The 11,061-nt window shown below is 42.5% G+C and overlaps 1 protein-coding gene across 1 annotated transcript; it reads right to left on the bottom strand.

Moving 5' to 3' along the window:
* Positions 1-5,715: 5,715 nt before the first annotated feature.
* Positions 5,716-11,061, bottom strand: LOC109873383 (cyclin-dependent kinase-like 3). Its single transcript, XM_031807685.1, has 10 exons — positions 10,892-11,061; positions 10,534-10,728; positions 10,011-10,189; positions 9,681-9,793; positions 7,907-8,046; positions 7,650-7,738; positions 7,213-7,357; positions 6,431-6,696; positions 6,106-6,184; positions 5,716-5,763 (listed from the first exon to the last, which is right to left on the bottom strand). The coding sequence occupies exons 1-10, from the start codon at positions 11,057-11,059 to the stop codon at positions 5,716-5,718; spliced, it is 1,422 nt and encodes a 473-aa protein (XP_031663545.1). The 5' UTR covers positions 11,060-11,061.

Below are 11,061 nucleotides of genomic sequence, written 5' to 3'. Positions count from 1 at the left end.
CAATAGCATGTCCCAGATTTGATTGTGCAATCCAGGTCACTTTAAAACAATCAATAAGGTAGAGTCCAGGTGAGTCCCATGAAGCGCTGATGCACGTAACAATGGTGACAGGAGTGCGTAACGATGGGCCGCCTGGCGCCCTCAAGTGCCAGAGAGGGGGAGCGCGAGCAGGCGTGACACATTGCCTGCATTCCAAGCACTTAAAAGACACACCCTATCTCCTCAGCCATCAAATTAAGTAGACACTTCTGATGTATCATGACGTCTGACGAGTATCCACTTGCATTCATCCCGCGATGATTGTGTTTTCAGCCACTGGTAGCTTGTGGGTGCTTTATATGCTCTACAGTCAATTATGATTGCACGTGTACTTATATTAACTATATAAGTATTAATATACACCTGTATGATAGCTAGCAAATGAATTAGCTAAATAAAGTCAGCCTGCCGAGCTACATCTGAAGAAGGAACATTTCCGAAAGCTAACCAAACAAAAACATCATTACTTTATGAAACGTGTTTGTGCATTAGTAGCACAATTTCTAACTTATTTACATTCGGTTTTACTTACACTTGTATGTTGACTCAATATTGACGTTGAGGTTTTGTGTTTTGGTCTGACTTTTATTAGCGGATGTACAATCATCGAAAATCTAATTATGGGGCGTTTTAGGCCCCGAAGTGAACATAATTGTACACTCGCAAACTCTATTAAAAACGAGGGCTAAGGGGGTTATATTGCAAACTTCCCTTGCTTGGCCTATCATCTGGACCGATGACAACTATGACCGGGGGATTCCCCCAAGGGCATAGGGCGAGGGTAAGTAGACAAGGGTGTGTCTTTTATGAGTTTGAAATGCAGCCACTGACTTTTGCTGTTGCTGTAAGATGGCAACTCAGTGCAAATGCGGATGTGCCAATTGAATCTCAACAACAGTCTGGGGGGGTATCTTTAATTTCAATATCTTTCTTTTTGAATGGTTGGTGGGGCACAGTGAGGGATATGGTGGATAAAATACTGAAAAGTGGAACAAAAAAATACATTATTCTAACGGTTGAAGTTAAAGATGCTCTGTTATCACACAAACCAAGTGTGTCTAAAACATTTATTGTTATTCTTTTTATTATCTTCAGTCAAATGTTGTTTAGGGACATAAACCATCCTGTGCCAGGACCCAGTTAAGAATTCAGATCAACTCTCAATGGTAGTACTGTTCCCTCCAAAACCTGAAGAAAAAACATTCAATTAAGAAATAATTGTCCTGAATAACCTTGACATAGTCCTTAACTGAGTTAGGCCTCCTAGAGAGTTAATAACAACAGTTTATATAATACTTGTCTGTACCTATGCATCGCTTGACAAATATTTGTCAGAATCTTACCTACTTATTTCCGTGGTCAGTGAAATCGGATGACGGCAATGATGGTATTCTGGAGTCTTCTTCTCTTCCTCTGCTCTTCAGCTCCTTCCTCGAGTGCTTTGCTGAATAAAACAATAATCATGTTTCTTCTGAACACACACACTAATCTACACTTTGAAAAACCATACTTAATCTGCACAGAGAAAACCATACTTTGGTTACACATAGGGTGATGGTAACATTACATTTACATAGGAGAGTAAAACATTCTGTATCAAGCAGCATGTTGTCAACATGGATGAGTTCACTCAACAAGTTCTATCTGTACCACATTATTAGAATCAAACATGGTCTGCTTTAGAATATATTTCTCTGAACTATATTCTGATGATATATTCTTCAGTAATCAGAACGGATTGTTTAGGCAGATATGGCCATTATCTAATCTCTCTTTTGCTCTGCCCCTGTGTGTGTGTGTGTGTGTGTGTGTGTGTGTGTGTGTGTGTGTGTGTGTGCATGCATGCGTGCCAGCACTGTCTGTTTTGCCCAGGTGGACCACTATCCATGACAAAAACATAACCCTTGCCCTCAATCACCACCGCCATGTCCCTCAAGTTCCCTCCTCACTGAGGCCCACACACACTACATCATGAAAATTTGAATTAGCCGTTCAATTCAAAGAAAGAGCTCAGGAATATATATGTATCCCATGCAATGTTGGTTATTATCATAAATTAATTATGCTCAATAGCAGAATAAAGGGCTGAGGACAAGTGGGAGGGCACAGTGAGAACTACTGATTAGTCTTCTGATTCAGTCATTTTTTACTATAGCAATACAAAGGACAAACTATACTGAACAAAAATATAAACGCAACATGCAACAATTTAAACAAATTAGCAAGCAGAGATACAGCCACATCATGTGACAGAGTGAAATGCAGTATACCTGCGTCTGAAATGGCACTATATTCCCTATATAGTGCACTACATTTGACCGGAGCCCTATTACTTTTGACCTATGGACCCAGGTCAAAATTAGTGCTTTACAGAATAGGGTAACATTTGGGAAACAGCCTATAATGACAGAGGCCTGGCCAGCGTCTTATTTATTTGTCTGTGGGGGGTTTTAGGCTGTGTCACAGAATTTTTGACCTTCTCTGCAGCAGATCCTCAGGAGACATTGGCACATAAACACAATACAGAGAAGCGGTGAGGTGGGCCAAATCCTATAGTAACATTGTTTCGGCCCTAATCCTAGAGCAACCTTACTCCGGCCCTAATCCTAGAGCAACATTACTCCGGCCCTAATCCTAGAGCAACATTACTCCGGCCCTAATCCTAGAGCAACATTACTCCGGCCCTAATCCTAGAGCAACATTACTCCGGCCCTAATCCTAGAGCAACATTACTCCGGCCCTAATCCTAGAGCAACATTACTCCGGCCCTCATCCTAGAGTAACATTACTCCGGCCCTAATCCTAGAGTAACATTACTCCGGCCCTAATCCTAGAGTAACATTACTCCGACCCTAATCCTAGAGTAACATTACTCCGGCCCTAAAACCCAGAGTAACATTACGCCGACCCTAATCCTAGAGTAACATTACTCCGACCCTAATCCTAGAGTAACATTACTCCGACCCTAATCCTAGAGTAACATTTCTCCGGCCACATGCTCTAATGTCCTGGAGCCACACTGAGCCGTGACACCCCATTAAGTATAAACTTGGCACATCAACATTTTTCAACAACACCAAATGCCTTCAATAAATCAATGGATGTTTCTCTCTGTCCTCAGGTGATTCAATGATACAAGTTATTTAATTGATTAATACTACACAGCCCTGTAGTTTCATTCTTGTTCAGTCTTGGGCCAATTTCTTTTTGTTTTCAATGAAGTCAGACAGATTCATTTTGGAAATTATGTGTCTTCAAGTCTAGTATCAGATTCAATTTTGGGAATTGACTTACCGTGGGAGCTGACTTACCGTGGGAGCTGACTTACCGTGGGAGCTGACTTACCGTGGGAGCTGACTTACCGTGGGAGCTGACTTACAGTGGGAGCTGACTTACCGTGGGAGCTGACTTACAGTGGGAGCTGACTTACAGTGGGAGCTGACTTACAGTGGGAGCTGACTTACAGTGGGAGCTGACTTACCGTGGGAGCTGACTTACTGTGGGAGCTGCCTTACCGTGGGAGCTGACTTACAGTGGGAGTAAGGTCAAGTTGCCCCTAGACACTGATCTAAGGTCAATTTGTGTTTTCCTAATACCTCTATCAGTTATGGTTAAGATTTGGTGAGAGGAAGATGATCCAAGATCTGAGAAAAATTACAACTTCTACCCAAAGCTTTACAGGGGATCACATGATTTAGTAGAAAGACAAGTAAAATACAAGATAGAGAACTGAAACCAAGACAACGTTGTTTACCATCTGTAAACTTCAGCTCCATCTGGTGGCCGAACACAGGAAGTCCAGGGAAGCGCACATCTCTCATGTCTCTCACTGACTTCACCTTCTTTTTAGCCAGACTGGACATCTCAACCTGGAGGTTATTATGGCTGTCACTCTGCAATACAACCAAACACAACACAATCATAAAAATATACACAAACATAAACACACATTCAATACCTTCATGTTCTCATTAACAAGTGAAGTCTACAGTCGTGGCCAAATGTTTTGAGAATAACACAAATATTAATTTCCACAAAGTTTGCTGCATCAGTGTCTTTAGATATTTTTGTCAGATGGAATACTGAAGTATAATTACAAGCATTTCATAAGTGTCAAAGGCATTTATTGACAATTACATGAAGTTGGTGCAAAGAGTCAACATTTGCCGTGTTAACCCTTCTTTTCAAGACCTCTGCAATCCGCCCTGGCATGCTGTCAATTAACTTCTGGGCCACAGACTGATGGACTGATGGGAGCCCATTCTTGCATAATCAATGCTTGGAGTTTGTCCGAATTTGTGGGGTTTTGTTTGTCCACCCGCCTCTTGAGAATTGACCACAAGTTCTCAATGGGATTAAGGTGTGGGGAGTATCCTGGCCATGGACCCAAAATATCAATGTTCTGTTCCCCGAGCCAAGGTGCTCCATCATGCTGGAAAATGCATTGTTCGTCACCTGTTTCTGGATGGTTGGGAGAAGTTGCTCTCGGAGGATGTGTTGGTACCATTCTTTATTCATGGCTGTGTTCTTAGGCAAAATTGTGAGTGAGCCCACTCCCTTGGCTGAGAAGCAACCCCACACATGAATGGTCTCAGGATGCTTTACTGTTGGCATGACACAGCACTGATGGTAGCGCTCACCTTGTCTTCTCCGGACAAGCATTTTTCCGGATGCCCCAAACAATCGGAAATGGGATTCATCAGAGAAAAGGACTTTACCGCAGTCCTCAACAGTCCAATCCCTGTACCTTTTGCAGAATATCAGTCTGTCCCTGATTTTTTTCCTGGAGAGAAGTGGCTTCTTTGCTGCCCTTCCTGACACCAGGCCATCCTCCAAAAGTCTTTGCCTCACTGTACGTGCAGATGCACTCACACCTGCCTGCTGCCATTCCTGAGCAAGCTCAGTACTGGTGGTGCCCCGATCCCGCAGCTGAATCAACTTTAGGAAATGGTCCTGGCGCTTGCTGGACTTTCTTGGGCGCCCTGAAGCCTTCTTCACAACAATTGAACCACTCTCCATGAAGTTCTTGATGATCCGATAAATTGTTGATTTAGGTGCAATCTTACTGGCAGCAATATCCTTGCCTGTGAATCCCTTTTTGTGCAAAGCAATGATGACGGCATGTGTTTCCTTGCAGGCAACCATGGTTGACAGAGGAAGAACAATGATTCCAAGTACCACCCTCCCTTTGAAACTTCCAGTCTGTTATTCGAACTCAGTCAACATGACAGAGTGATCTCCAGCCTTGTCCTCGTCAACACTCACACCTGTGTTAACGAAATAATCACTGACATGATGTCAGCTGGTCCTTTTGTGGCAGGGCTGAAATGCAGTGGAAATGTTTTTGGGAGATTCAGTTCATTTGCATGGCAAAGAGGGACTGTGCCATTCATTGCAATTCATCTGATCACTCTTCATAACATATATATGTGTGTGTGTGATCTATGTTAAATCTATGTTAAATATAATCAGGAATTTACATTAGGCTATTTGTCTGTAACTGTACTACGATAGCTATGATAAACACTCATTAGGGCAAAACAAAAATATTTAATTAAAAAATATATACATGTAGAGGCCATAAGGTATTTTGAACAATAGAAGAAATAGACAGTTGTTTGCTACTATATTGTAAAAGCTTGCATTTTCATTGCGCCCAATTATTTTATATGGTAATCACGGCTGCATTCCAAGTGGGTTAACATTGTCTTTCATGAGGTTTAACTTGATGACAGAAAGAGTGTAAACACATAAGACACTATGTTCTGTTCTTAACATACAGGGCGAGATGTTAGGAAAACTACAACATTACTTTGGGGTGAGTCAGAGAGGCATTCCTTTGGGAGTGGAAACAATGACAAAGAGCTTGTCAGCCCCAATGACTGTTGCATGTACAGACACCCACGCACCCACCTGCTGTTACAGACATACTGTAGGCATGGGCCAGATGTCAAGCATGTTCTATAATAGAATGTTTGGTATTTTATCTTTTTGTTTATTCACTTGCTTGTTTTCATGTGTCTGTGTTCCCCTTTACATGCACTGCACACACCTTTCCTTACTTACCTGAGACAGGGCATCAGTCAGCTGACTATTCCCCATGGCCAGGTCAGTAGGGCTCGGCCGTCTCTTTACCTTATCAGTGCTACAAACACAGACACAAGCATGAGAATCACTGACTTGGTATACCCTACCAAAGCATGCTTTTCAAGAACTGCCAGGATGAAATGACAGAACGTCCAGAATAGATAAATACGTTTAAGAATATACACTTTGGAATTACTGGATCTAGTGAGTCTGATACAGCTACTCTGAAATCACTGGGTGGTATTCTGAACAACACTATACCAGATAAAGCCTCCTATATCTCTCTGATCTGAAAGCCACTGACCGGGACTTAGTGACTTCCATACAGCATGGAACGGGGACAGCAGCAAAAAGATTGTTGCTGGCGTTGATGCGGGGCATGGTAAAGGCTACAGCCTTGTCCTGAGATTGAGGGGGGTCTGGGATGGAGGTAGAGGTAGAGGTGGAGGTAAAGGGCTGTCTGTTTGTCTGAGATGAGACAGGGCTGCAGGTCATCCTGATCTCTGACCTCCTGCCTGCCCTAGAATGCTTCTGCTCAGGCTCCTTCCCACGTCGGTCCTTCTCAGTGTCCTAAAACAAAAACAGTCCATGTGCAGTATGGCCGACTGGTATGGATCTTGTAAATCTATATTTCTACAACACCGTATATATGCTTTGACTTGTAGTTACTTTGACTCTACCTACATGTACATATTACCTCAATAACCTCGACTAAGCTGTGCACCCACACATTGACTCAGTACCGTTACCCCATGTATATAGCCTCGCTACTGTATTTTACTGCTGCTCTTTAATTATTTGTTTTATTATTTTTTATTTGTTACTTATCTATTTTTTACTTCACACTTATTTTTCTTAAAGCATTGTTGGTTAAGGGCTTGTAATTTCACTGTAAGATCTATACCTGTTGTATTCGGCGCATGTGACAAATACAATTTGATTTGATTTATTTACTTAGTTGCTCTGCCCACTTACTGCACATTTAAATGGTTAAGAGCATGTGCTAAACGAACAGACCTGTAAAATGTAGAATACAGTGCTATCTTAGTGCTTTGCGCCCTGACTAAGGGTCCATGTAGTTTATACCTTCACTGGCTTTCTGTTACATGAGGATGAGGACAAGACTCCTGTTCCTTGGTCCTCTGGTGGCTCCCATGAGCTACTATGAATCCAGTGCATGCTGTTAACCTTGGCATCTTTCAGTATCAATGCCTGTATCTCTGGTATGAATCTGAAGCAGGAAGTAGCAGTTATTCAGGTCAATTGCAGTTCATGACATTATTACAACTACTAAACAGTATCCCATAAATATTAGAACATTTCAAGGAAAGTTCAAGGCTAGCAAAACAAGGCAAAACAATGTGTGTGTGGCCAGACTATGACACTATGACAATGTAGTATCACATCCCCATTTTGTACGTAAGCAGGTCAGAATGTAGGTCAAGAATCTCACTCCACTCTCTTACAAGCTAATTGCTTCTCCCAGTACACTAGACATGCAAGGTTGACCGGACCCGACTCACCTTTCAACGAACCCATCTTTGGTGAAGTACCGATGAACTAGCAACATGGAGCACGCAGCCCTGTGAGATGGATCAATCTGTAGGCATGACTAAAACAAAGAAGACCTTTACTGTAAAAGTAAACAACCCATGTCACATTCTTAGGGCCAGGCTTTTTCCTGACCATGTGACCTGCCCTGGAAATCCTCCTTGAATTGTTCAAGACAAACTCCTGTCACACTCCCTACACATTCTTCACTATCTCTCTGTAGACTTACATCCACTATTTCAGCCACTAAGAAGTGGAGTTTGTGGTACTTCCTCTTGGGGTCCCTGAGGAGCTGCACCTCAGGAAGGCTGGCCACAGCAAAGATGGGGTTCTGGAAGTACAGGTCTTGCTGATGACGGGTCAAAGGCCCTATCAAGACAAAACACCTGTGTATCAATATACCATTACATAACAGATAATAGAAGGGGAGCCATCCTGAGGTTATCTCATTCCTCAAATCGTTGTACAGTACTTCAATTATCTATGTAACCCAATATTGACCATCACACATTCAGTAGTAAAACGACACTATAACAAGATAATTAGCTGTACAATCACATAGCTTCACTTCTGATTAGCATTGATAGACAGTACACGGCACTGGTTACATCCCCTTCACTCAGCGTGGTGGCAGCCATCACATCACCATGAAGTGTAATGAATCATTATTGTGACACAGAGAGTGTTGTAAATAGCTCCTTCATTCTGCTGGGAGGATGAGTTCTGTCCACAGACCGCTGGTGGAAGAGAGGAGACAGTATGTCGGCCTCTCCACGTCCCTCACTACCCGTGGCTTCAATCTTCACTGACATTCTGACATTAGCTCCCTCCAGAGAGCCTCTCTTTTCGGAAACAGAGAGATACACACTGGGGCGGATTAGAGAGTCAAATAGCCTGAGTATCCCATTCCACCAAAGAGAATTAATGAAACACAGATTGAACCTGCTAAAAGACTCTAATACAGAAGGGATCACTTTAATCTCTCTCTCACAGTATTAGGCATGTGTATCCCCGGCAAGTCAGTTATCCTAATGAAAACACCCAAGGAACAACCAAAAACAGCAGTGTTATCTCACTCCCCTCTATTTAGCTTGCGCTTATGTCCAGGGCCAAAATGCCAAAAGGATCATTGGGGTTTTCCTTGTACAGGCCTGGATAAAAGCCAAAATGCCACAGTTCATTTTCAGCATTGGTTTATTTGTCACTGCTGGCCAAGGATTGAATAAAGTTTATTTATAGAGCGAAGCCAATTGTCCCTCTCTGCCCCCGTATTAAGCCACAAATCGACATACGATGTAAATCTGTTAAGCGTTAGGATAGGGCCAAATTCATTGGGGGGCTCTTAACCAGGAAAAAATTATGATATTCCAAATAGCCCTATTATCTGTTTGATTTAGATTGATTTAATACAATGGCGGCCTACCCTGGCCAAACCTAACGACACTGGGCAAATTGGGCGCTACCCTATGGGACTCCCAATCACGGCCAGTTGTGATTCAGCCTGGAATCGAACCAGGGTCTGTAGTGATACCTCTAGCACTGAGATGTAGTGCCTTAGACCGATGCGCCATTCAGGAGCACTACTTTTGAGCAAAGCCCTATAAGCCCTGGTCAAAAGTAGTGCACAATAAAGGGAATAGGCTGCCATTTGGGATACAGATTACACTGCCTTTTTGTCTCTTTGTGACCTACTTTTCAACAATGGTGAAATCCTAGCAGGCCTGTTGCCCTACTGATGTCGGAAAAGCTTTAGGTTATCTGTGCTCCCTTCGGAGAATGGACAACAGTTTGATTAAGTGCAAATAGTTATTTTAATTACATCTACAATATTAGATGCCTCAGATGTTGTCAAGTCCACATTTCCACCATTGATGCCCACTCCCTTAGCATGGTCCCAGATCTGTTTTAGTCATTGTTAAGCCAATGACAATGAGTGACTAGGAGTTGATGATAGCAGAAACAGACTGTCACTCAGGCTAACATACCCATTGGTTTGTACTTACCCACTTTGCTGACTATTTTGTGCACCTGGTCCAGGTCAGAAGTCCCCGTCAGAAAAGCATTGCTTGTAGCCATCTCTATAATCAAGCAGCCAATGGCCCACACATCTACAGGTCTAGTAAAGAAAATGCAAAGAATCTATCATTCTAGAATGTCCTTCTAGCCAATCAGAAACGAGTATTCAACGATGCTGTGGTATAAACATGATATATCTGTACAAAAATGATGAGCAACCCTTAGAAGATTTGACATTATAATTACTGTGGTCTTATTCCATAATACATTCAAGATTGAATACTGCCCTGAGATCTGTGGTTCTGCTTGATACCCACTTGCTGTAAGTGTTGTCTGCCACTAAAAGTTCTGGGGCTCTGTACCACCTCGTGGCCACATAGTCTGTGAGAGGCTCCCCAGTCGGTGCCAAGGTTCTGGCAAACCCAAAGTCACAGAGCTTCACCACCCCAGAGTTAGAGACAAGAACATTCTCAGGTTTGACATCTCTGTGAATGATCTGTTGAGAAAAGATGCATGTTTCAAGCCAGTGAAGAACTACTGTTTTACTGTCAACAAGTTTATTTCTTTAATATTGTTCAACGCCCTTCATAATAGCTAATTAAACTCGTAGTTTTAAACTTGTCAGTTGGCACATCATGTATTGTATATCTTCCTGTGCACTCACTAGGCAGAATCTATGAAATTAGAATAATATATATGCCATTTAGCAGACACTTTTATCCAAAGCAACTTAGTCATGCATGCATAGATTTTACACACGGGTGGTCCCAAGAATCAAACCCACTATCCTGGCATTGCAAGCACTATGCTCTACCAACTGAGCTACAGAGGAATACTTGCATTGCTGGTGTGAAGGTAATCCATGGCTCGTAGAATTTGGAACATGTACTTTCTGAGGCGCTTGCTGTCCAAACCACGAGGATATCTCTCTAGGTCTTCCAGAACTGTGCGGTCAATGTACTCAAAGACAACATACAAGCGCTTCTTGAACCGGAATACCTCCAGCATGTTCACAAGGTTTTCATGGCGAAATTTCTGTGTAAAGACACATATGAACAGAATTAACGTTGTAGTAGTATGCTGTTATCAGGGATGTGCCATTAGTTGGACTGTAGCCAACGAGTGAATTGTACTCGATATTTGAGACAGTCACAGCAACACTGCTGCTTTATGTGGAACTGATCAATAAGTTCCTCACCCTCAGAAGTTTGATTTCTCTCATGATAACCTTTTTCATGGTTTTGTCCTCTTCCTTGTCATTGAACCTCTTGATGGCCACAATGTGTCCAATCTCCTTGTGTCGACACTTCATCACTGTACCATAGCTCCCCTCACCCACGACGCCAAGGTTCTCATACATATCCATCT

Source organism: Oncorhynchus kisutch, linkage group LG28, assembly GCF_002021735.2.
Source record: "Oncorhynchus kisutch isolate 150728-3 linkage group LG28, Okis_V2, whole genome shotgun sequence".
In the NCBI taxonomy this organism is placed as follows: Eukaryota; Metazoa; Chordata; class Actinopteri; order Salmoniformes; family Salmonidae; genus Oncorhynchus; species Oncorhynchus kisutch.
This window is presented reverse-complemented; position numbering and strand designations above follow the sequence as displayed.